The 24,770-nt window shown below is 43.7% G+C and overlaps 7 protein-coding genes across 10 annotated transcripts in view; 1 reads left to right on the top strand and 6 right to left on the bottom strand.

Moving 5' to 3' along the window:
- The window catches only part of LOC118512435 (thrombospondin type-1 domain-containing protein 4), an 86,492-nt gene extending 86,100 nt beyond the window's left edge, over positions 1 to 392 (bottom strand). The window contains exon 1 of one of the 2 annotated variants that reach the window (XM_036056896.1): positions 314 to 392. The gene's annotated coding sequence lies outside the window, so the exon portion shown is untranslated. The remainder of the gene's footprint in view (positions 1 to 313) is intronic. The other variant, XM_036056897.1, reaches the window with a different exon arrangement.
- Positions 393 to 1,194: 802 nt separating this feature from the next.
- On the bottom strand, positions 1,195 to 3,943 carry LOC118512436 (potassium/sodium hyperpolarization-activated cyclic nucleotide-gated channel 1-like). The gene is made up of 9 exons (XM_036056898.1): positions 3,753 to 3,943; positions 3,257 to 3,677; positions 2,996 to 3,188; positions 2,618 to 2,918; positions 2,356 to 2,550; positions 2,143 to 2,282; positions 1,937 to 2,080; positions 1,623 to 1,863; positions 1,195 to 1,552 (listed from the first exon to the last, which is right to left on the bottom strand). Exons 1-8 carry the CDS (start codon positions 3,880 to 3,882, stop codon positions 1,648 to 1,650), a joined length of 1,740 nt encoding a protein of 579 aa, XP_035912791.1. The 5' UTR covers positions 3,883 to 3,943; the 3' UTR covers positions 1,195 to 1,552; positions 1,623 to 1,647.
- A 506-nt stretch (positions 3,944 to 4,449) lies between these two features.
- Positions 4,450 to 6,958, top strand: LOC118513235 (gustatory and odorant receptor 22). 2 transcript variants are annotated; one of them, XM_036058786.1, is made up of 5 exons: positions 4,450 to 5,591; positions 5,683 to 5,828; positions 5,970 to 6,166; positions 6,419 to 6,580; positions 6,701 to 6,958. In XM_036058786.1, exons 1-5 carry the CDS (start codon positions 4,843 to 4,845, stop codon positions 6,848 to 6,850), a joined length of 1,404 nt encoding a protein of 467 aa, XP_035914679.1. In that variant the 5' UTR covers positions 4,450 to 4,842; the 3' UTR covers positions 6,851 to 6,958. The 2 variants fall into 2 exon arrangements, with proteins under 2 accessions (XP_035914679.1, XP_035914680.1); XM_036058787.1 differs by having other exon boundaries at positions 5,976 to 6,166.
- Positions 6,959 to 6,964: 6 nt separating this feature from the next.
- Positions 6,965 to 10,189, bottom strand: LOC118513236 (40S ribosomal protein S11). 2 transcript variants are annotated; one of them, XM_036058788.1, is made up of 4 exons: positions 10,092 to 10,189; positions 9,489 to 9,605; positions 9,044 to 9,249; positions 6,965 to 7,208 (listed from the first exon to the last, which is right to left on the bottom strand). In XM_036058788.1, exons 1-4 carry the CDS (start codon positions 10,101 to 10,103, stop codon positions 7,085 to 7,087), a joined length of 459 nt encoding a protein of 152 aa, XP_035914681.1. In that variant the 5' UTR covers positions 10,104 to 10,189; the 3' UTR covers positions 6,965 to 7,084. The 2 variants fall into 2 exon arrangements, with proteins under 2 accessions (XP_035914681.1, XP_035914682.1); XM_036058789.1 differs by lacking the exon at positions 10,092 to 10,189 and adding an exon at positions 9,853 to 10,085.
- Positions 10,190 to 10,795: 606 nt separating this feature from the next.
- Positions 10,796 to 12,168, bottom strand: LOC118513615 (thioredoxin-related transmembrane protein 2 homolog). Its single transcript, XM_036059671.1, has one exon. The coding sequence runs from the start codon at positions 12,011 to 12,013 to the stop codon at positions 11,189 to 11,191; it is 825 nt and encodes a 274-aa protein (XP_035915564.1). The 5' UTR covers positions 12,014 to 12,168; the 3' UTR covers positions 10,796 to 11,188.
- Positions 12,169 to 12,261: 93 nt separating this feature from the next.
- Positions 12,262 to 13,004, bottom strand: LOC118513617. Its single transcript, XM_036059673.1, has 3 exons — positions 12,836 to 13,004; positions 12,740 to 12,773; positions 12,262 to 12,680 (listed from the first exon to the last, which is right to left on the bottom strand). Exons 1-3 carry the CDS (start codon positions 12,888 to 12,890, stop codon positions 12,350 to 12,352), a joined length of 420 nt encoding a protein of 139 aa, XP_035915566.1. The 5' UTR covers positions 12,891 to 13,004; the 3' UTR covers positions 12,262 to 12,349.
- A 105-nt stretch (positions 13,005 to 13,109) lies between these two features.
- Positions 13,110 to 13,891, bottom strand: LOC118513616 (peptidyl-prolyl cis-trans isomerase-like 3). Its single transcript, XM_036059672.1, has 3 exons — positions 13,820 to 13,891; positions 13,400 to 13,755; positions 13,110 to 13,309 (listed from the first exon to the last, which is right to left on the bottom strand). Exons 1-3 carry the CDS (start codon positions 13,820 to 13,822, stop codon positions 13,183 to 13,185), a joined length of 486 nt encoding a protein of 161 aa, XP_035915565.1. The 5' UTR covers positions 13,823 to 13,891; the 3' UTR covers positions 13,110 to 13,182.
- Between the last annotated feature and the right edge of the window lie 10,879 nt (positions 13,892 to 24,770).

Consider the following 24,770-nt stretch of genomic DNA (forward strand, 5'->3'; position numbering starts at 1 on the left):
TCGGCGGCGAGACACACCAGTAGCGCAACAAATATTCACAGCACATAGAAAAACCGTGCGATTGCTTATCTTTACGCAGTTATTATTGCAAGCGCTCATTTTACGACGCTTCACCCATGTTATTTAATGATATAGCACTATTCCTCGGGGCACTTGTTCGCCGGTTTCGTGGTCAATCGCGCACTTAAAACCGGAACTCTCCTCGCGTGGAAATTGCTAGGATGCTACGGAAAGTCAGGACACACAACAGTCGTTCCACGATTGCGCGCCACGGCGGCAGATGACATCATGTGCCACTCAGATCAAAACTCACTTCCCAAAACCACGAAGAAAGTGATGATCGCAAAGCTACAGCGCTGCTGCCATCGCACACGCTACACACTGCTGTGCACGCTGCGAAATTTCAAACATAACTAAACGCCATCAGCCGCAGCGTGGTCTTAGGGAGCGGAAAACTTCCCGCCCGCTTTGAATTTATGCTGTGCACCATCGTTCGCACGCCGGAGGACCCGGACGCCGGAACCAGCTGATGTATGACATTGTAGTGTGGCGTAAACTAACCCGGCAGCATCGCTCGGGTTATCGCGGTGACGAAGCAACAACCGCGTGAACTCTAAACGCGCTGTGTTATGATTTTTGGAAAGTATTCTTAGGCGTATTCTTGTCCTTTGTTTTTTTTTTAATAATTATTTAACACAAGTAACACTTTTTCTTAAATGCTTCTTGGTGGAACTCTTCACATCTATCCAAAACAAACTCGCATACAGGATAGAGCAACTTTGTAATAAAATTTAAATTCAATTTAACTTATTTAACTACGGTGTTTGGTCGATATGGATAGCTTGGCCTGCAGACAAGCTTTAATAAATGGATGGTCAATTCAGTTTTTGAAGAACTAGGCCTATTCGGAAAAATATATTGTGAAGAAACGTAAATTCGATCCATTTCTGGCTTCCTTGTTCGACAGGCATTTGATATCAGTCTTTTCGTTTTAACGAAGAATTCCCTTAGGAACTCCTCTGGATTGTTTCATTGCATTAAAATTTTTCAAGATCCTAAGTTTTGAAAGGAAATGTTTTCTGATTAAACTCTTTAAATTCACCTTACCAAACGATCTTCAATAGGAGATTTTCAGTTTCAGCTTCATGGATTTCAGCTTTATGTATTAAAAATTAGTCGCCGTTATTCAAGATCCTAGGACAAGCCTTTTTGTATCCTGTGCAAAGATATATTCTCACTAAGTAAAAGAGTCCTAGGATTTCGACGGGTTAGAGAGCAAGTTGAAAAGTTTTAAGAAAACTTTCTCATTTGCATGAAAAATTAAAAAGAAATCATCAAGCGCTCAAACGTATCAAGTGTGGTATAATTGACATGTGTTCTTGTGCTTCGTCCTACCAAACTCCTTTGCCCAATCCTTGCGCCACGTGCATCCTCAATTATGCTTCAACCAGAACGTTTCGTTCAGTACAAAAGCTGGTCCAATTTGCCTTCATGCGTGCACTACCAGAGGTGTCAAAAACATTATCGATTTTACACATCAGGCGTACCTCACCTGAAGGGAAATTGAGAAGTAATGTGGTGAGCATTTACAACACTGCTTGCCTCTATCTTTCGACCGGTACCTTTTGGCGCTGCACCGTCCCAGCATCATATCCCGATCTTGATCTCATTTTGATTCATTCCCATCTTTAGCAGATGGTTCTTGTGCTGTTCTTCGAACACTAGCGTGATCTGCAAGCGTTTATTGGCCAGCTCCTGCAGGCGTTGATGTACAGCATGATCGGCGGGAAACAGACTTTTGAACGCCATTCGTTCGACCACGTACACTTGTGTGAACTCTACCGCTACCACGCTCACAATCCGCTGAACCATGAACGCCAATTAATCATTTTCGGTCAGAAAATTGCCGAACGAACAGCAACATGATTTTACTTACCTTTTTGCGTGTAAACATCGACACTTCGCCAAAGTTATCGCCATCGGACAAGTGACAAATTTCTTTGCGACTGTGAGTATACACCGCTACCATGCCGACCATTATGAAGTACATCTTGTCTCCGTACGAGCCAGCCTTGATGATCTTTAATGGGGAAAGGAAAAGATTAAAATACCTTTCAACCAACAGAGTGCATCTGCTTATACCAGATCATCCTGAAGATATATCTCTTTGGTCATTTTCCCCATCAGTGGAAGCAGGACGTCGATTGGGATGCCATCGAATATTTTCACCGTTTTCAAGAAGTTTGCTGCACTGTAGTCAGTGATTCGCTTCTTAAGTGTGTCTGCCGAAATAGATTGGACAAATATCTATTGGATTAAGTGTCATTTTTCCCTTCCTCATGCTACTCTCATTACCGGACAAGCTTTCCATTATGATGTCCTCTTGGAAAAAACAATTTTCATATCGCTTTGCGTAGTAGTACAGTAGCCTTTGCTTCATGTCGGCCGTGTGGAGCTGTTTTGTGCGGACATACGTTTGCAGCTGATTTGTAACCTCAGCATACTTCCTGTCCATGGAGCTCATAATCTCGACCAGATTGATTATTTGCACTGCGGGTTTTAGTGAGCTAAAGCGTAAATGGAATCACACTAGAATAACACTTTTGAAAGTACTTACGAAAGATGAAAAGCTTAAACATGTATCCAATCACAATGCATGCCGTGCTGAATGCCTTTGCCCGAGCATCGCCAGGAATGTCGCGTTCAATGAAACTGTACGCAAACATGAACCAGGAAACGGAATAGAGACACACTGCATACTGATAAAGCGCTTCCATGTACGATAATCCTTCCTCGGCCACTTCCACGTCCCATTCGAATATGGCAATTTTGTAGATACATATGCACCAGTGCACAATCAGCACCGAGGTCAGTACCACCCGGAGAACGTAGTAATTGAGCAGATCAATTTTGTAACGCTGGAAAAGAGATAAATGAGTCCTTCATTTGGCACCCGGTACTGACAACAACTGTACGGCTTGTATAGAAATAGCACCTCAAAAACATTTTCCAAATAGCCCCAAATATGGCGCAAAGAAATGATCTTCAGCATCAGTGTACCGTGCACAATGTCCATGAGCAGGGTTTCCGGTATTGCGCGGTTCGAGTTTTCAGAGTACATTCCCACCAGCAGTGTCGAAGGAACCATGACCAGTATGTCGACGATCATGTCACTCTTCAGATAGTTTCTGCAATTACACAACAAACCGAACCTTTTATCGACCGTTTTCGTTGTAACTCAGAAACGGCTACATACAGCAGAATTTTGCCATGGTGCAAAATGACCTCTCTGTTCGATTGATCTTCCAGGTAACCGGTACAGGAATGCACCGCAAAATCCAACGTGCCCATGAAGTTTAGAAACATCGAAATGACGTACGCTCTGCCACGAACTCGCACCAGCTTGGTGAAGCAGAAAAAGAATGGAAACAGCAGGGCTATGGCATAGTAGTACACGATCAGCCACATATCCCAATAGAATCGGAACTGGCTGAACGGATGGATGATGTACCAAAACTTGCTGCGTACTTGGCGAGCCAGCTCGCGTCGATAGAGATAGTGCGATCGGAAGTGCAGTGCCGAGCTCGGATGTTGGCGGTCTATTAGAAACCAGCGGCGCATACGATAGGCTAAGCCCTTCCGATTGGCGATGCGTTCTGTCAGTACGTGATCATCATCTGAAAACAGCCAAGTGTGAGGTGAGCATTTGAATCCGTGGAAAGAAAAGCTAGCACACGGGCGTGTAATGTTACCTTCCAGCTGATGCGTTACCTCATGCGCTGTCGAGTCGCATCGTTGAGAAATTCTTTGATCCATTGAAATGTTTTGTGGAAAAATGTAAGCAGAAACTCTGCTGTACCTGGAAGCGTCCTGCTCGTGCATACTGCCCTTTTACATTACGGAACGAAGAATTCGATTCGAATAAGGATCGGAGGATACTTTTCAATGATGACTTGTTTCATTTACATAGAAGCGGTATTGAAAAGCTTTTGGGTAACCATGGTAACTAACGATGCCTTTGAAGTCTGAACGAAAAACGATGCGAAAATAGAGCTAAACTCTGTTTCAGCCTTTCTTTTTGTCCGAACACGAACAACCGTGCTGCGAGGCAAAAGAGCTGTTAATAAACTCCAAGCTAAATAAACGAACTAAATGTGTGGACCTCTCAGCCCTAGTCTCGCTATCGAACCGCCGCCTGGTCCACAACGGCAACAATCTAAATTGCAATGACACCAAGTACCAGCAGCGGTCATTAGAACCGCATAGGTTTCCGTAACAAAGACGAACTCCCCACGGAACGCCCTCCTCCCAGAATGCATTATGTATCGAAGAGCAAACAGAAAAACATCGATCGTAATAATATTTTAATTACAGTTCCGGCGCTACACCATCCACTACTATAAAAACGTCGATGTCGCTGCGCCGCAGTTTATTGTTTCTGGCCCGTTCATTACAAAACCTTCTGTTTTACTGAAGCCTTCCCCGCGGTCAGTCAACACCGCACTGGGTCATTTGGGTCAGCGTGAACTATTTTCCCGACTGCACACATAGCTCCCAAGATTGAAAACATTAATCTGTGAAGCTAAAGAGCAACAGCAACCGGCAAGAAATCGACCTCAAAATCTTATCTTGCCCTGTTGTGTCGGGTGAGGAAATTCAAACCCTCCATTCGGCCGGGGAGACCTCAGCCGGGAGATTTCACACACGCCAAACGTACATAATTTGTTTTGAGATAAAAGTGAAAACTACGCCACGTTAAGCAGTATACACACACACGCAAACCTACTTTGTGGGGGAGTCATTTCGTCATCGGGGTGGAATTGAGATTGGAACGACTTCATCATGATTCACTCTCAGATGGAAGATTCCCAGTACGAGATCCGCCATCAGGTGCTGAATCCGAACCAGCGCCAACAGCTGGAGGACCGGCGGCGGATCAAGGAGCAGCTGCATCAGCTCGAGCAGGATAACGAGTCGCCGACGCACATGTACCGGCGCAAGCTGAAGATATCCACCGACGTAAATCTGCTCGACCAGCACGATTCGTTCTACCACACCACCAAAAGTTTGCTGGTGCTGTTCCAGATCATGGGCGTGATGCCGATTATGCGCAGCCCGAAGGGTGTCGATATGCCCCGTACCACCTTCACCTGGTGCTCGAAGGCGTTCCTTTGGGCGTACTTCATCTATGCGTGCGAAACGATCGTTGTGCTCGTGGTCGCCCGCGAGCGCATCAACAAGTTCATCTCCACCAGCGACAAACGGTTCGACGAGGTGATCTACAACATCATCTTCATGTCGATTATGGTGCCGCACTTTCTGCTACCGGTCGCTTCCTGGCGCAACGGTCAGGAGGTGGCCAAGTTCAAGAACATGTGGACGGACTTTCAGTACAAGTATCTTATCGTCACCGGGAAGCCAATCGTTTTCCCCAAGCTGTATCCCATTACGTGGGCGTTATGCATCGTGTCGTGGACATTGAGTCTGGTAATCATCCTGTCGCAGTATTATCTGCAGCCTGACTTCCAATTTAGCCACACCTTTGCGTACTACCACATCATAGCTATGCTGAACGGATTCTGTAGCCTTTGGTGAGCATGTCTTAACATACCGGAGCTGTTGCTTCATACAAAAAGGAACCTAACACCGATGGACAATTACCGATGCTATTTGTATCAACAGGTTTGTCAACTGTACCGCATTCGGTACGGCTAGCAAGGCCTTCGCGAAAGAGCTAACAGACGTGCTGGCTACCGAGCGGCCAGCGGCGAAATTGACCGAATATCGTCACCTGTGGGTGGATTTGAGTCACATGATGCAGCAGTTGGGTATGTACGCTTTCGGTGGTACCCTTCAACCGAGAAACGCGCGCATAACTGACCTAAGCATGTTCGTATTCCCATGCGCCCTCTCTCTCTCTCTCTCTCTCTCTCTCTCTCTCGATCATCGACATAACACGCTTTCCCCAGGTAAAGCCTACTCCAACATGTACGGAATCTACTGTTTGGTGATATTCTTTACTACCATTATTGCCACTTACGGCTCGCTGAGCGAAATTATCGAGCACGGTGCCACATATAAGGAAGTGGGTTTATTTGTCATTGTTTTCTATTGCATGAGCCTGCTGTTCATCATTTGCAACGAGGCCCACCATGCATCCAAAAGGGTACGTATATGTGTACGCATTTTAAGGGCTTTTTGCCCACATACGGAATCCTCGTATCTGTTGTGGGTCTGTACCAAATACAAAACAATCGTACGGCTCTCGGCACTAGCCGACTGCCAGCCATGTCGAACAAGGTAACTCCGTCGGCCTGATGCATGTTTGGTTTGTACGGAAAGATGATACACAATTACTGGAGCTTGATGTACTTTTACCATCGTTCACCTCATTTCATAATGGCCCACCCTTTTACAGGTTGGACTGAACTTTCAGGAACGATTGTTGAATGTTAATCTGACGGCAGTCGACAAGGCTACGCAGAAGGAGGTGGAAATGTTTCTTGTCGCCATCGATAAAAATCCGCCTACGATGAATCTTGATGGGTACGCCAACATTAATCGGGGACTGATCACATCGGTAAGACATTTTTCGGGATAGGGTATTACGATACTACGGGCATATTTGTCTACATACCACCGGATTGTAGGTGTAGAGAGGGTGTCCTGTACAAATATTAAAGTTCGTTTTCTTTCGCAGAACATTTCCTTCATGGCAACCTATTTAGTGGTTTTGATGCAGTTCAAATTGACTCTACTTCGCCAGAGTGCTAAAAATGCGTTCATTGCTTCGCTCAAATCTAACCTGTCCAGAATTCGCACACTCGATGTGGACAAACTTCGGACCTAGGAGATGAAACAGATGATTATGTTAGAGCTGCTGCTGAGAGATTAGGTGTAACAGCAAATATAACTGTACTGTCATTAGGAAACAACCCATAGAAAGAAGAAACTTTGAATGGAATACATTTTTAGTTGGTTTTCATCCTTTATTCCCCTTCCTCACTCCAACCAGCATCCATCTCCTTTGTGTTCCGATGATGATGGGCGAATGAATACCACACGCCGACAGGCAGCATTTACCTTAGAATTTGCTGAACTTCTTCTTGGATCCGGCCATTTTGCTGACCTTCAGCACGTTGAAGCGCACAGTTTTGGAGAGTGGTCGACATTCACCAACAGTCACAATATCTCCAGCTTCGACATCACTGTAAGGAATGGAAAGGGAAATCAGAACGTCATTATCAAGTGCAATGATCGCAATTATGATTATGGAAAAGATAGTATTTAAGGAAAAGGGATATAAAATCTTCAACATTTGAGTGCGAGTTGTTTGTGTCCTATGTTCATTGACGAGCTGGTCATATTCGTATTAAAATGATATGACAGTTCAACGTATAATATTTATTAATACTAGAGACAACTAAATAAAAATATTTAAAGCGAAATCAATTATTTTCAATCAAGTCTTAATTCGGCTGTTGAAAAAGTTACTTGCTCCGAATTTGTAAAACGGTTCGGTGGCCGAGACATTTTTGTAGTTTTTTCACACGACAGAACCGGACCAGACGGTCTTTCCTCACACGCAGAATTCCGGATAGGCATCCCGTTACAAATCACTAACATACGAATAAAAGTTGGCATTGGTATAAAAGTTTCGTAGTCGTTGACAAGAGTGAGTATAGAGGCGAATGAAGTCTCAAAGACCCAAAGCCTCTATAAATAAACGAAAAAAAAAAAGTTGACAAGAGTGAATCGAAAATCGAAATTATTTAAATTCCTTCCACTTAGTGAAGCAATGAGTAAATTGTAAATATATCAGGGACATTAATATCGTCAGCAGCTATTAATTAATAGCCACATCAGCGACAATTAATTGATTATACGAAATATCATACTAACACATTATAGCAAAAACATCTTTGTTATACATTCTCGAAGAGTATGTAAAATAGCTCCGCATAAATTATTGGCAATGTTTATCAATTGATAGTGGCAGTCCGGAAGCTGACGCGGTAGCGGCGCAGATCTTCATAAGACAGAATCGGGTAACGTAATATATGTAATAAAAATTGATACTTCAACAACAACAAAATCAGAAACTTGGAAGATTCAGAAGCTTTTCTTAATGACTATTTATCAAATGAGTAGCAGACGACCATTTGGGTGTTTTTTCACAATGATGATTTTGCCTACAGGGAACACGTTTCTTAAATATCACGACCGGGAACAGAGTTAAAACCCCGTTCTCTTCGTACACGGGACTGACCATGCAGTTACAAGCAATTCAAGTCGAAGAAGCCAGACATGACAGGGCTTCAAACTCAAAGTCAACTTCAAATAAGTTACGAAATTAAGAAACATTACTTCATTGCACTGTAGCGACCATTCGCAGCGAAGTTATCACACGATAACATCGGGAATAGTTCGTCGCTTAACATTCACTCTAGCAAGAATTAAATAGCATCAATCCATTCTAAATAGTTACGAAGGACGCAGAGTACACTTGCATAATGGACCCTCTCTCACACAATTGCAGGACAAGAGCTACACACGATCAGGGGGGTATGTGGTTTAGACTCTGTTCCGCAGCTAGCGCATTTCTTCACCACTCGTGTTCTTCTAACGTGGCTCTACATCCTCGAGGACTTGGTCTGCCTTTTCGTGACTTGATTTCATCCTCATTTGGAAAGTCAGTCCTACGTATGAGAAGGCGGTTCAGTTGGGATTTGATCCCGATCTTGTCATGTGAAGATCGGCCCCGTTATTGCTGCGGCAATCGGACCGCCCCTACACGTAACCAGTTCGAAAAACCTTGTCTCTTGCACTCGAAAAAAAACTCACGGACTGTAGCGACCATTTGCATCGAAGTTATCACGCGATAACATCGGGAATAGTACGTCGCTTGGCGATCACTATGGCAAGAATCAAATAGCATCACTCCATGCTAACTTATTACGAAGGATGCTGAGTGTACTTGCATAATATAATGTAAAATGTTCGTACTAACACCACCATGCCTACATAGCTACACTACACTTACCGGAAACAGGGCGACAGATGAACGCTCATGTTCCTGTGCCGCTTCTCGAAACGATCGTACTTGCGAATGAAGTGCAAATAATCACGACGAATCACGATAGTGCGGTGCATCTTCAATTTGCGAACAACCCCGGTGAGGATACGACCACGAATGGAAACGTGTCCGGTGAAGGGGCATTTCTTGTCGATGTACGTTCCAGAGATGGCCTAAAACGAATCATAAAACCATGTTAGCTTCTCACACTCACTCCTATCAAACCGGTGCTGGCATACAACGTGTGCTCATGTTTCGTGTCAGATATAATGAATTGGGTTTAGTTAGAAAGCTTCCTCATTTTTGTATCGGAAGACCATCGTGAAAAGGTATCATCAGGGATGTCCCGCTACATGAGAGCTGATTGTATGCCACCGGTCCCGCGCACAAATTCAACATTTGATATACATACCTCTTTCGGAGTTTTGAAACCAAGACCAATGCTGCGGTGCATACGCAGGCCCTTCTTCTTGGTCACATTCTTGCGGTTTAGGTTGATACCCAACTGCTTTTGGAACGCGCGGATATTCTGTACGGAAGAGTCGGGAAAGCATAAAAGTTGGGTTAACTTGGGTATGCCACTTTCTAGGAGGTAAACAACGTTGAGTCCGCCGCATCGCGTTGCACAGCAATCGCCTTTTGCTTCTCATGGCACATTCAGAGTTGATCATTCATTTTGGGTTATAATCTGACAATCTTCATGTAGGTGTCAGCAGACCGTCATGATTTTTTCATCATACAAGTGCACATAAATCTGCTGGTTCAGTTAAACTCACCGCAACACGACGGCTGTCCTATGCACAGCACATCGGTTTCGGTCCGCCCGTCAAACAATCCCAACACATGGACAACCGAATCGTTGTTTTACTTCGTAACTAATTCACTCGGTTTTCATTCTTCAACTATCGCAAACACCGCAATTGTTACTGAGCACAATGCACATAGAAAAACGGTACAAGAACTTATTGGTAATCGAAAATTTAACATTTTCTTCGCCTTCACCACGGAAACCTACCTGATCAGCCATCTTTACGTTGCGAAAAAGAGAGAAGGAAGACAGGAAGCGTGTCAACGAGAGTCATCTGACGTTTAGCGGCTGTCAGTTTTGCGGAAATCGTAGAGCATCCGACCAAAGAATCGTTCCGCTCCGGATTACAAGTACATTAGTTCAAAATGCAATTTTAACTTTTGTTTTGAGAATATTTTCCATTTTTTCTTTGGATCGTTGAAGAATTGATCATGTTTTATATCGTTGGGTGCACCTTTATATTGATTTGCTTGCCTATAATGCGTTTGTTCCAAACAAACTAAGAAAAATAGCATCTAAATATTATTTTGCGGTTCTGCCCATCCCTAGTACAACTTGGCCGTTAGTCTGCAAATATAACGAGATTATTAACAAAAGCTGTTAATTAAAGCAGATAATTTTCAGAGCGACCGAAAGTTCAGAGCAATTTTTAGCATTTTTATGAAACGTTGTAGTATAAATATTTGCTACTACCACCAAGATTTGTGCCGATGGTGGCTTCAATACGGCTTGCGCCCTATATTTCTGTCGGAGAAATGCTAAGGCTTTCTAAAACATGAACGAACAAAAAGTAGCTGCTGAACTGAATAAACATTTCATGTGTTAGCACTCTGTCCGTTACAGCTTGGTAAGGCCTTCATTGTACAATTCTCAATGAATAATTTTATGTTAGAAACAAAACAAGCAAAACATTTAACTACAACTTTGGAGTTTATTTGACTATTCGCATTTTACAAACATGCTTAAAATAGCTACAACACTTAAAAAAAACTAAAACTCGTGTGCTGGTGGATGTGCGCTCGGCATGAAATTAAATATTAACAAATGAAAACGAATAAAACAAATCGACCTTATTCCGATACGGGTCTTTTCGACGCAAACGTAATCTATAAGACGGATAAATAATTCTTAACGGTAGTGCACAACACGCGTGTGGCTTTCTAACGAACTTAATTAGCTGTCATCGATCAAATGAAGATGGCAATGTCGATAAGATAATCCCTATCAGTGACCTCCCTCCGTAGAAATGCTGCTAAATGTTACTTGCGGTATGAATGCAATGGCCTCTAGCTCTTTACGCCGTATTAATCCTTCTTCTTCTCAGCTATCGTTTTGATTGCCTTGATGGGGTTATCTTTACATTCCTTGTACAGATTGTTTAAATCAAATGCAGCTTTCACGTTGTCAGCGGAAAAGAAGAACTTCACCAGTTTGCCCTTACTGTCTGCATACGGCCGACGAGCGACCTCCTTGCCCTGGCGGAACAGGATCACGGTGGGTAATTGCCGGCTGAAGGAACTGTCGGAGATGTGGTACTTTTCGCCTATCTTCGGGAACCGCCCGACGTCCAGCTTGCCAAATTTCAGGTTCGACAGTGCGTATTCATTCGACAGTTCCGAAAATATTGGGGCAAAATTCACGCAGGCGGGATTCCAAACCGTGTAGAACGTTACCAGCCACGTAACGCGCTTGTCTTTCTCGAGCTCCTCCTCCAATCCATTCTCGGTGCGGAAGTACAGCACACTTTCTGGCCCGGTGTAGGTCGGTTCTGGCAAGAGCAGCGCTACCAAGATGAAAAACACGAAGTAGATCATACCGAGACGGATGTCGTTGTAAAACCACAGGCCCAGGTTTGCTATTTTGGTGTACATGAAGCTGGACGTAAGGTAGTTGATCATCGTCACACTGCCCGTTTTTCGCGTCCGGATCATGACGACGATCAGCAGGAAGAACAGGATTTCCGTTTCGCGCCCATCGAGCTCGCACTGGTCCTCTTGTTGAAACAGATAAGTCCATAAATAGTTACATATGAACGGTGCCCGTTTCGCGACGATGTACGATATGCTCATCAGAATGTTGACCCAATAGTAGGGTTTTAGCAGTAGCACCAGGTCTTTCTTGAACGACATTTTTCACCATCCGCGGATGCCGTTGATTACGTTAACTTGGACTGCGATTATCACGAAATGTATGCTAATTAATGTTTCCTCCTTCGGCAACCTTCTGCTTTTCTTGGCTATTATTGACTTGTCAAAGTCTGGGACACGCAATGACAGCTATACCGAAAGCGATCTAAAAACCAAGCTGTCACTGGCAATGTCATCCGTTTGAAAACCAAAACATAACCGACTGCTTCGTTTGAACTAAGCGTGGAGCGTCGTTTTTCAATACGGTTTATTATGTTTATTGATGAATAATTAAACACATTGGTTTCTTCACAGAGCTTCAAGTCTTTCGGTGCATCCTTATGGATCAATACTTTCTGATAATTCGTTTGCTATTTTATCTTTAAGCTCAAGCTCCACCAATGCTTTCACTTCTTGGACGATATGAGCATTCCTTTCCATCAAAAATGATTTACGCACAACGTAAGCAGTTACAGCTGTATCGAATGCTTCGGTTTCTGCAATGAATTGATCAACCTTTGGACCGTTGGCAAGATATTTGCGCTGCTCGTCGGTCAGAATAGTATGATCGATGTGGCACGAAGCTGCGCGTAGCTGCTGCATTTTTTGAGATTTTGAACGAAGCAGATGAGTCCACTGTTTTATTTCGAACCGGAGCTGCTTCTCGTATCTGAAATATTAAAGCAACACTTGCACTATTGGTATCGTTTAGAATGGAAGCATTCTCACCTAACGAGTTCATTGGAGGTGGAGCCGGAATCGACTGTTGGATGGGAAGAAGAACGGATAAACATCAACAATGTACAAATTTCTCGCCCTCCTTACCATGATTAATCGAAAACAACGATGAACGTCGACGGATAGATGGGATATGTTCCATTATTGGTCGTATTTTTAGCTGTAAAACGCAAAACTTAACACTACGACCGACTGAATACACAAAAACGACGCCGAACCGTTCACAAACAAATGTGTTGGATGTTTTGTTTATGTTATCGCACTGACAGTTGGAACTTCGAATGTGTTCTAAAATTGTATTAGATACGATTGAGGTGAGGGAGCACTTCGGCAAGAGATTAGAATTGCAGTTAAAACATAGTGTGGTTTTCACAGAAAAGCGGTTAGCGTTTTTATTACAGCGTATGAATGAAAAGAACAAACGCACAGTACAGTTATCCAGCTAACGGATTCGCATGTATCGTTACACTGTTGATTTTCTTTTCCACCAATGGTCGGTACGTTTTGGGATTTACGGTAAGTTTTTCCAGCTCATCCAAAGCCTCAAATCCATCAATAACTCTGAAATAATGCAATACAAATATCGCATTAATGTGGATTAACAATGGCGGAAGCTGGAAGAGAGGCAATTTTCCTTGTTCCTTTACTAACTTGCCAAACATCGTATACTTAAGATCCAGCGCAGGTTGAGCGGCATACGTAAAGAAGAACTGACTTCCATTTGTGTTTGGCCCGCTGTTCGCCATCGACACCATGCCTCGTTCGTTGTGCTTTAGAGTTTCCTTAAATTCATCTTCGAACTTTCGCTTCCAGATAGACTGACCACCCTTGCCTGTGCCCGTTGGATCACCAGTTTGAACGATGAATCCTTTTATATTTCTATGGAACAGGTTGCCATTGTAGTAATCGCTGGCACATAGGGCTAGGAAATTTTCACATGTTTTTGGACAATCGTCACAAAACAACTCTATCTTGATGTCCCCGACATCAGTGTGCAACGTGACGCTCTGAAAATAAGCACAATTTCAAAAGGAAATTACCTATTTAAGCCACAAACCGTGGGAAACTTACCATTCTGCCGTCTGCGATGATGCCGGCGTTGTGTTTACAATTCCCCTTCTTGTTTACATTTGATCTGACAGCTGTGCATCCATCGAATCGGCTGATATGAAGCTATGTTTACACTGCTACATAAGTTTATAATGTGCGTTTCAGCATCTACAGTGCTTGCCATTGTTGTAGACATCTATTGTTGCTGAATGTTAACTATCGCCATCCATTAATTATCGTGGTATAAAAGAACAACAAATTCTACAGATTTTTGTAATCATGTCAGACACTTTTTTAATTGTATTCATGTTATTTGAAAACTGCATAGCAGCTGAAGCTGCCCGAAATCGTAATACGATTCAATTCCTGCACGGCGCCCAGAACGACCAGTACAGATATGGCTAAATTGAGCGAATGATAGTAAGTGCCTTCGCTGTCTTTGGACGAAGACATCAGTGCCATCAGACAACTGAAATCCCACAAGACGATTGGCAACGATGGGCTAGTGGCAGAACTGTTTAAGATGGTACCGGAGGAGCTTGTCGCGATCATGCATTATCTGATAGTCAGGATATGCGACCATGAAGAACTACCGGACGAATGGAAGCTGGGTGTTATTCACCCACTATGCAAAAATCAAAGGCTGGGCTGAGCTAACTTCCAAGCCACTACAATCCTGAATCCAGCTTACAAAATCCTGTTCCGAGTACATAATACGAATACACCTGACTGAAGCGCGAGAAACGCAGAATTGATTTGAGGATCGATGCGACGAATTCTCTGCCTGTTTACGGAAGGCTATGGCTGCGTCGGAAACAGAGCATCAATTTATGGCGACAAGCTCGTGGTGGTAGAGGAGTTCTGCTACCTTGGTACTACGGTAACCTTGGATAAAAACTAATCAGCGAAATCCCAAGGCGCATTGTTAAGCGATAACGTGCTTTCTATAGGCTCCATAAACTCTGACGATCCAGAAGAGTCTTGTATCACATGACATTCGTGCTACATCCCACACTGGTGCGTTCGGTAGTATTCACGGGCAAAACTCTGGCACTATACTAAGAGAGAACGCATTTTCGCATTATCGCAATTTTCGAACTAGCGGTGCTAAGTACTATATTTGGCGGTGTGTACGAGTAGGGTGTGTGGAGAAATTTAATGAACTTCGAGCTAGCTGAGCTTTTTGGCGGGACAGATATCCTGATGGTGGCCAGCAAAGCCAGCAGAATTCGACGTGCTGAGACACGTGATAAGGAAGCGGGATTCATACCCTTTCAGGAAAGTGCTTGTTGGCGACTCTTACGGCATAAGGCCCAGAGGAGCACAGTGATCACGTTGGCCAAATTAAGTGGAGTTTAACCTGGCGGTTATCAGATGCAGTTTTAGTGTTATACGGGGAGGGTCACCAAGACCGTACTAAGAACGGTTGAGTCTTAATTACTTATCCGGCGTTACAACCACTTCTTTGCCTGCGGTAACAATCCCCGATACCGCTCAGGGTCCGGCCTAAAAGGACTTTTCGGACTGGGTCGTCCGGTGTCAGTTTCTTGACATGACAAGCCCACCGGAGCCTGGCGAGTCTAATTCACTGCACGATGGTGAGATCATCGTACAGCTCATAGAGCTCGTCATTGTAGCGGCTTGCCTTTCCCCACATACGGAGCCAAAAGTCCTTCTGAGCATCTACCTCTCAGAAATTGCTTCTGCTTTCTGTAGTCGGTTAGTATCTTGGGGCAGGGTGACTGGCCCTGCGGTCAAGCTCCTAGGTACCAGTGAAGGACCACGTGGCAGTTTGGTTTATCGTCTGGTTGCCCCACCGGACGTTCAGATAGCCCGGTTGCCCATTCTCTCCAACCTCCTCCTGTTTAGCCATGCTACACCATCGGCCCAGGGGGTTGTGACTGGCCCGTGCATCCAAGCTTGGATATGGGGTGGGGGAAGTTACACCACTTTGCACAACGAGGACGTGGCGGGATAGGATTTCGGTGGGAGAGCCTGAGGCACTCTAAAGAAAGTGTCGGATCCACGGTCGCGACAGTCGATAACAAAGAGTCAAACGGCAAGCAATCAAGTCGAGTTTAGTATTCCAATTGGTCTTCACAGAATGTTTGATCCTTTATTTGCTTAACGACAATATAAGTTAATCACAAAAAAAAAACTCAAAACTGCGCTACAAATTATACAGGCCACGAACCGGTAGGTTGGTTATGTTTAAAGAATGCAGCCAAAGATAACATCCACCAACTCTACTTTAACCTAAACTCCCCTGGCGAGACAGTTTGTTTCATCTATTGATATAGTTGATGCTTTCACCTAGTAGGTCAGGATAACTGATCGGTGAACGATAGAAACATCCGTGAACAGACTCCTAATAATTTGGATAAATTTTGACTGGACACTAGTCTTCATACGGGAGGAACGGGGATCAAATCCCGTTCAGATCGCATCCCTATTAGCAGTACTGATTATTCAGCTACAGGTAAAATCAAGCCAGGCAGGCAGAGACCTTTCGAGGTTGTAGTACTAAAGGAGAAGAAGATCACCATGGTATAAGTACTTAAAAAAAAAATCAGCTTTGAAAAAAGCATTTTTCCTTGCGACGTTCAAAATTCAATGTACACATTAACACACATCGAGAAAGTCATCTTTGCATCTTGCATTTTCGCATTGCATCCAGAGCATTACCATTAGCCTCCATTACTGTAGCTACCCGGCAACAACTTTACCATTAACTTATTTGCAACACCCGTCGCGTTTCTTCCGGCCTTTGTAGCATGGGAAAGATGCTCCTGCTTTTTATTATCCCGATTACCCACGGGGCAATTTAAAGTTTTCGATAGTAGCGAGCTCGACCCAACATTTGTACCGAGCGTTTGCTTCATCGAACAGATGCAGCGAGGGAGATATTAAATATTCCTATCACGCACCACACAAATCTCGCCAATATCTCGCCACCAGACAATCTCGGTAGCGGTGTGTGTGTGTGCATGTTTGACTGACTTCACTCACCAACTTTCACTTCCGCTTCCGTCCTAAGGCAAAAAGCAAAAAAAAAGAGAACAGAAAGCAGAACAGCACGAGGACCGCGACTCGACGCAGGAAAGAAAATATAAGCGCACGGAAGCATGACGGATGGGAAAGGATTTGAAGAAAACGGGCGGAGAGAATAAGAAAGAGGAAAAGGGTATAATACACATATATGAACATGTGAGCACGTGTATGGGTCGGTGGGTCGGTCTTGTTGATGATAGGATGGCACTTTGCAAATCGTATGCAACGAACGAGGACAGCGAAACGGCGAACGGATCAACGAATGCGAAGCACTAAGGTCCCGGGATGCACAGTCACCCTATAGCCTTCGGTTAAGCCCGCCACCTTCCCATTACTCGACCCGGATCGAATGATTTATGCTTGAGAAAAATTGTGCACAAAGCAAAAGCGGCCACGAGGCGGGGCACGAAAACTTCCCCAATGCATGGCGTCGCATGACGACAGGTGAATAATGCAACTCGTCGTGATCCATGATGGTAGGTCAGTTGCCCTTCTCGGCTCGGCTCCGGTGGCTGCACCCTAGAACGGATGATGGAGTGACGCAGATTAAGATGGACCATCTGCATTGGCGAACGGTGCAAATTTTTCACTTCTTGCTCTAAAAATTTGCAAAACCTTTGGTGTTTCTGGCAGGGTAAGAGGGTAACTTTTGCTGGCAAACATTTAATCTACCATCCCGCCGGCTGATCCACCCGAAGCAAGCAACCGGCAAGGCGAAGGAACAATAAAATATGGTATCCATTCATTTTGCCCCACAGTTTGTGTGTGTGGGTGTGTGCCTGTGGAACTCACCAAGATGAAGGACCCAGTACGATGTGCACCAATTTAAAACGTTGTTTAAGCAGTGCATAGTGTTATCAGTTGTAGCTACACTTTCTTCTGTCGATTTACTTTCGCACAGCGCACCGGCACGGTGCATACGTATTTCGGGTGCTGCGAAAAACAACCCCAAGTCCCGGCTAGCAAATTACAAACCACCCGGAATTCGGCCAACCGAACCACAGAACCGAAGTGGAGCAAAGTTTAGAAACTTTTCCCCCCGATGCAGCGTTCGCTCATTTATCAAATTGTTAGCCACCAAAACAACGTACTTGGCCACGCTAAAGAGGACTCCTTTAGATGTGGAACACCTCCTTTAACGCACTCGCACGTGCAGGCCAGTGGGTTCCGTCTAGAGAACCTAACCAACCACACCGACCAACGATCGGACGGGAAGGAGCGCTACAAATTGAGCGTTTTTTCAGCGGACATGCTGGCGAGTCATTGAATCGGATATTCAATATTGAACATAATAATTTCCGGTATCGCATTGTGTGCTGCTGCTGGTCCAGGGGTACGGAAGGAACTGTTTTCAATTTGCTGGCTCACCGACGGAGAGCAATTAAACGTTAGTTAGATGATCGGACTACCCTCCAAATCGCGGAGAAAATTGCACTTACAGACCTGCCAAATTCGTACCAATGTTCCCGTACCGGGAAGAATCGTATCGAATGCACTTTTCTGCAAAGTGCACCGGAATTCAATATCCTTGTTGAATGGGCAGAATAGGAGCCGAAAGGAAGGGGACGGTGGTGGTGTGTACGATGAATAGTGATCGTGCCCTTTTACACACTCCAAAGGACGACGCCGGTCTTCGGGAAACAGTGCTATTCGGGGTTTTGTGCAAATGGTGTGCATAAATTTTAACCCTTGCCCTTGCCCAAACCTGGGCGCCAATGAATGGTGCATCCGAAATGGACCCTCTCTCTCTCTCTCTCTCTCTCTCTCTCTCTCTCTCTCCATGGTAAACAATTTGAAGCAGCAGGAAAAAAGAAGCGCGCGCGCAAGTAACGGTGAGGAAAAACGGATACATAATACCTGCTGCAGTGTTGCTGTTGCTCGAAAGCGTACCCCGAGAGGAAGTGTCTCTTGAAAGTGGTCTTCCAAATGGAAAACCGAGCTCGGAAAAGGGAAGTAACGACAAATGTAAAAAAAAACTGATGCAACAAAACCAACCACACTAAAAAGGATAAGCGAAAAGGTAAATCTGGCAGCGGTACACATTTGTTTGTTGGGCCAGTTTATGGCACTTGCTGGCTATGGGTTTTGTGTACTCCATCACCTGTACTTCGGTATTTCATTTAATGCCCCACCGTCACACGGGGATGCTTTTGCGGTGGACAGCACAAAAGCAGCATTACCCCACAATGGTTGATGAAGTGTGAACGTTTGAAAATGGTTGAGCGTGGCTTTTGTAGCAAAAGTGAATAATTAAAGTGGCTGGCCAAATGCCACTGTACTGTTTTCGTGGAGAGTAAAATAAAAATGGGTGTTTAAAGGTTTGGCGAAATACGTCAGCTTTTCTAAGGACATGAGGACAAAAAAAAAGTGAATCGCTTCTCTGTAAGGCTTCATATGTTGACCTTACAATTTCTTTGCCAAGTGGTTTAATTTGTTTGTTGTTGTTGACAGGGTAATATAAGTTTATCAAGTAATGTTTAAGTAATCAGTGACCAAAAGTGTCTCAGAAGGATTTTTGGACCCTCGAGGATCTTTTACGATAACGAGCCCTATCAGCTGTACTGTACGATCTCACCATCATAGTATCAATCAGATTCGCTACTGGTCAAGGACATGTCATGAGAATGGCACCTGAAGACCCATCTCGAAATTTCTCTTTAGGCCGTCCACTTGCATGTGGCGTGGTAGACACACACTTAGATGAAGTGATGGCGTCAATGCGTTTGTTAGAAAGGCCTATTGGGATATTGGTGAATGGTAGAGCTCGACAGCGCGCAGTATTGAATACATCTGCTGCATGTAAAGACTTAAGGTAAAATGTCTACCAGCAAAAGTGAAGGAAGAATTATCTGTAAATTAGTTTTGAGCAATACGGCCAGGTCGTTCCATTAGAATAAAAAAATATCCGAATCTTAATTATCCTTGATGCTTCAACATGCTTTTGGAATGTAGTCTTCGGGAGTTAGTAACTGTGTAACGATAAACCGAACTGCCACAAGTCCCTCCCGAGATACCTGGGGGCTTGAACGCAGGGCCAGTCACCCTCAAGTATTCATCTACGACTTTTATTACAGCTGCTACGATCACCACCTACGGGAACGGGTTTCACCGTAGGTCCTCGTCTAACTTCCGAGATCATCGGCTTTAAGGTTATGCACCCTGAACATGCGAGGCAGCTTCTTGGATTTCAGCCTCTTCAATATTCACGCCCCTTCCGAAGACAAGGATAAAAGGGGAGCAACACCTTATTTACGGCCGCCTCTCAAAAACCATTGAACAGTGCCCCAGGCATGACGTTAGAATCATCCTGTGGGACTTCAATCCAAAAGTCGGTATTCGGTCTCAAATTAGGGGGCTCGCATTAAGGCACTCGTGTAAGAACCCTCGTATAAGGGGCCTCGCACAAGAGGCCTCATGTAAGTGGGCCTCATACTAGAGGCCTCCCTGAGGATTGCTCGTGAGACAACGCAGTTTTGGGCGAAAACTTCATTTCTTTATTTCAATCAGCAATTTGATTCTGGGTAGATAACCCGTCTATACCTAGAGCAGTCGACTATAGCCCATAATACCGGTTTGTTGGATAGTCAGTCCTCACTATGGGGGAACGATCTGGATAGGATTTGAACCCCGGTCCTGCCGTACCCATATGGTCCTTAAAAAGTTCGATGAACACCGCAATTTTCTATCGTGACTACAGGCCGTTTAAAAACTTCAACTTGGGATCATCCTTAACTTTCATTTCATCCTTAACTTAACTGTCATTATTGACATTTTTTTATGATTTTCCAATCTTTTCCCTGTATTGCGTGTATTGGATTCATCCAGTTGAATTCAGTTTTTGCAATATTCTATACCAGAATATTTTTTTTCATTAAAATCTTTTTGTTGATTAGTCAACTATTTCCAATTCTTGTTTTGCATGCATTTTTGATCCAACCGCACCGCATTTCAGTGCAGTATTATGCCGGTCTAATGGGTTTATGGTTAGCATATTGTTCCGCTGGCATCAATATAAACTCACCCAACAAAACCTCAACAACTGCCTGATAAAACACACACTCACACCGAAATGTTAACTACAAGCTGTTTTCTTTCAGGGGAAACTCCCAGGGTGTGTTCCCGGTAGCCGGTTGCCATTACTGCCCTACTGCCCGGATGCTGGCGGATTAACTTGATGCAAATTGAGAAGGAAAGTAAACTCGATCAAACAATACAACACACTGGTGCATGGCATGGTACCGTGCACGGCCAACGCTAATTCAATTTTTATGTACCCACGCATGAAGGATGGGAAGGACGCTAGCAAACGGTTTTTGTGTGCATTGGGAAAGATAAAAACGCACGGACCCGGATCGCTTCTCGTTCCTAGGTCCACCGAACGGCTTGCATTCCGTCACGGCACAAAGTTGTAACGCAACACAGTTTCAGCTAATGGGGAGTCGTATAGAGGACTCCCCCGTTGGGGTAGGGTTGTTGTTGAAACTGTTGAAGCTCGATAGTTAGTAGTTCCTTTTGGCTTTACTTACCGCTTGTTTGTTTTTGCTGCTGCCGATAGAAAGTGAGCTACAAAAGACCAAATCCGCACGGCAAATGCCCCTCTATTGATGAGGTATTTCGATCGCACGCTTGTCCGTCGGATGCATTTCTATAACATATGGTGTGGTATAGCCGCCAGGGCCACTGTGGCTCCGTACGTAGCTCGTGCATTGTATGGGGAGCCTTCTCGGCCACTCTTCAAAGGTAAATAACGTTCGATCTAGTTGTGCGATCAAACGTTGAAAATACTAAAATGGATTAAAATAATCCATTTTCCTAGTTCTTCCGCTTCGAGTACTTCTCTCGTACAGACACACATACACACACACATGCACATACAATCATACTGAGAGCATCATACGCAGCGGCGTACAAAGTGCTCACTGACGTCTTAGCCGTAGACATTAGCTAACCACATTAAAGCACATACGGAATCGAGTGCCATTGCATTGAGAAACCAATAGACTGTAATGCTTCTTAGCGATTCGATACATACAAAGCCATTTGAGTGTGAATTTTCGGAACAGAATAACTGATGCGCTTTCTAAAGCTGATAGCGTCGAGACGAAAAAAAAATCAGCTGCATTCAACACAGGTGAAAATCGGTTTACAGGAATCCTAAATCATGCAGATGGTGTAGAAGGGTATGTACACTGATTTTATGTATGTAACATATTAATAGAAACAAATAGAAATAGAAAACAACCATAACCGATTTAAACATATAAGAAAGAAATTCTATGAAATTGACATTTTTACACTAATTTGGATGAAAAAAATCCAAAAAACGATTATAAAAAGGAACGTTGTTCAAATATAATAAAAATTCTACAATAAAAAAGTTACTTGAAACGTCCACTACAGAATCGATAAGAAATAGAAAGAAACAATTTTTAATTCAAAACATGTGAAAATAATTTATCGCACGTATCCTTTTCTATCGTATACTCTATCGTATTCGTATCGTTATCGTATACTATTTAAATCCTTTTATTTTAACTGGAGCTGATCTTATGTGATGAAAATAAATTCTGGACAACGTAAAATTAGACAGAACAAGTGAATTTGAAGGTTCACATCACTGCACACAGTGATTGTGTTTGGAGATTTTTTTCAATCACGTCGAAATTATTTGAAACTGACGATTTTGACTAAAATTAGAGCTATGATGAGGTCTTGCAACAAATTAAAAGCATTTAAGGCAAACTATCGTTGAAGCAAGCTTCCTTTTTATATGATAATTTCATCTTTTCCAGCTATTTTTGTTTCAACAATGTTCTATGTTCAACACGATATTTTGAGAAAAATATTTAATTGCTATGCTGACAATACGGCATCAGTCCGTTATTAAAATTAATTAATTAATAAAATAATTTAATTGCTAAGCTCTTGTGGCCATTGCTTGGATAAAAAATAGGTGGAAAATATCCATGGAATAAATCATTCTTCTCGAAATTGCGGCACCAAAACCATAATTGAAATTTCTATAAGCTCGGGAATACAGTTTTAACAGTTTTGGAGGAATTTGATACGAAAAAGGTTAAAAAATGTCTAACAATTCGGCCAGAACGTTTCTCATAAAAAAAGTTTCAAATGTGGATCGTAGTCTCAAAAGTTCTGAAGTTGTACTGCGATAGTGATTTTCATAGAAACAATTATGCGCTGCTTTTCTATGGCTTTACTTAGAAATATTTTTATATTTTTCATAATAAAAACCTTCCAAAATTTTAGAGATAAACGGGAATTAACATAGAAACACACTGCAAGAGAAAACTCCATTTACAATCCATTTTATCATCGCTATGACATACGTCAGTTCCATCTAACACGGCCAGTGAAATGCAATCGTCCATTTTCATTAAATCTGCTTAGCTAATGGCCATTTATCAGGCACTATACTTCCCGTTCGAAATTTTGCATCGTCCAGCGTTGGTCCGGAGTCGGGCACAGGGGCAGGGTAAAAATGAAAACAAACCTTCTGCTCATTAAGTACTGCCACTGGACAGCTATGTTTGGTTAATGATTCCCGACGGTCTTCAGGAATCGGCCCAGGTGTCTGTCCGTAGGGTTTTTCCGTACGGCTGTCCTCCGTACGGGAGCGATCTGCTATTTCTGGCCTTTGCTCGAAAGCTGATGTCCACCCAGGGCGATACATCAACTCGTGACCATCGTGTCCCGAAACGACATGATGCCTTGTGATTTCGGAGTGTGACCCTTCGAGCGACACATAATTCTCATTTTCCCAGCATGAAGTTGTTGCGGCAAAGTTTAGCAGAAGCACCAGCGCCAATAGCGCAGCAGGGCCAGCAGCATGAGAATGGTAAAGTTGGCCAAACTGCAAAGTTGCAAACAGGCTCGCTTACGTGTTACGTGTAACATTGTTCTCCCTGGATCAATCGCTAAACGATTGATGGGAGGCTCGGCTTTCGACGAGTGCGGCAGTTGTGCCAACCGATAAGTTCATTAAGTTATCAATGTGACTTAGCTGTTTACAAACAAGACGCTGATACCCATCCCATATGTTGTCTTCCAACAACTCGGGAGCAAGTCAACATTTTCACCCAACCAGATGTTGATTGTTGAATTTCACCTGAGTTTTTGACCATGAGCGCACCGGAAAAGTCTATTGTTTTATAGAGAAAATAGCACCTGTCGTCCAGTTTATTGCTAGCAACCGGTCATTATTTTTCCCCGTCTTGTTTTACACAACATCAACACCTCCACCTTATGAGATGACTGTGCCGACGGTGTGCCTGAACACTGGAACTGGTGTGACAAATAAAAGTGTTCTGTACCTCGTCCCCTCGTCGACTGTTGCTACTCCCAGCTGAAACACACGCTGTGGCTTGATGGCCACAAAGCGGAGTGGTGTCATTTATTGGGAGCACTTGAACCGATAAAGCTTGACTTTTTCTGCCACGCTGTTTTCAGCCGCGTGCACGATACGGAAGTGTATCAACATCGACGACAGTACGGCCATTTTATCACACTACACTGGCCGCCGCACTAGTGCTGTTTGCTGTTACACTACCCAAGCACTGGACACTGCATCGGCTGCAAAGTGGTCACTACGGTAAAACAACAACAGCTACAAACGAGCAATCCTTGTGCGAAAGGGAAAATAGCAAACAGAACGTGAAAAAGAAGCCCACAAAAAGAAGGAAATTTGTTGATGAAAGCGTGCTCTTAACCCGCTCTCTTTCTTTTTGGTGTAGTGCCTTCGAGCGGCACTAAGAAGAGTGAACACCAACCGACCACCGAATGGTTTTGCCGGGTCAATTGGCACGTTTCCATCACTTTATGTTGGAGCTGTTTTCTAGCTTAAAGCTTGCGCGGTAATTTAAGCAAATAACCATATTGTTGTGCTGAAGTTTCTTTTTCTAGG

This window comes from Anopheles stephensi, chromosome 3 (assembly GCF_013141755.1).
Source record: "Anopheles stephensi strain Indian chromosome 3, UCI_ANSTEP_V1.0, whole genome shotgun sequence".
Classification (NCBI taxonomy): Eukaryota; Metazoa; Arthropoda; class Insecta; order Diptera; family Culicidae; genus Anopheles; species Anopheles stephensi.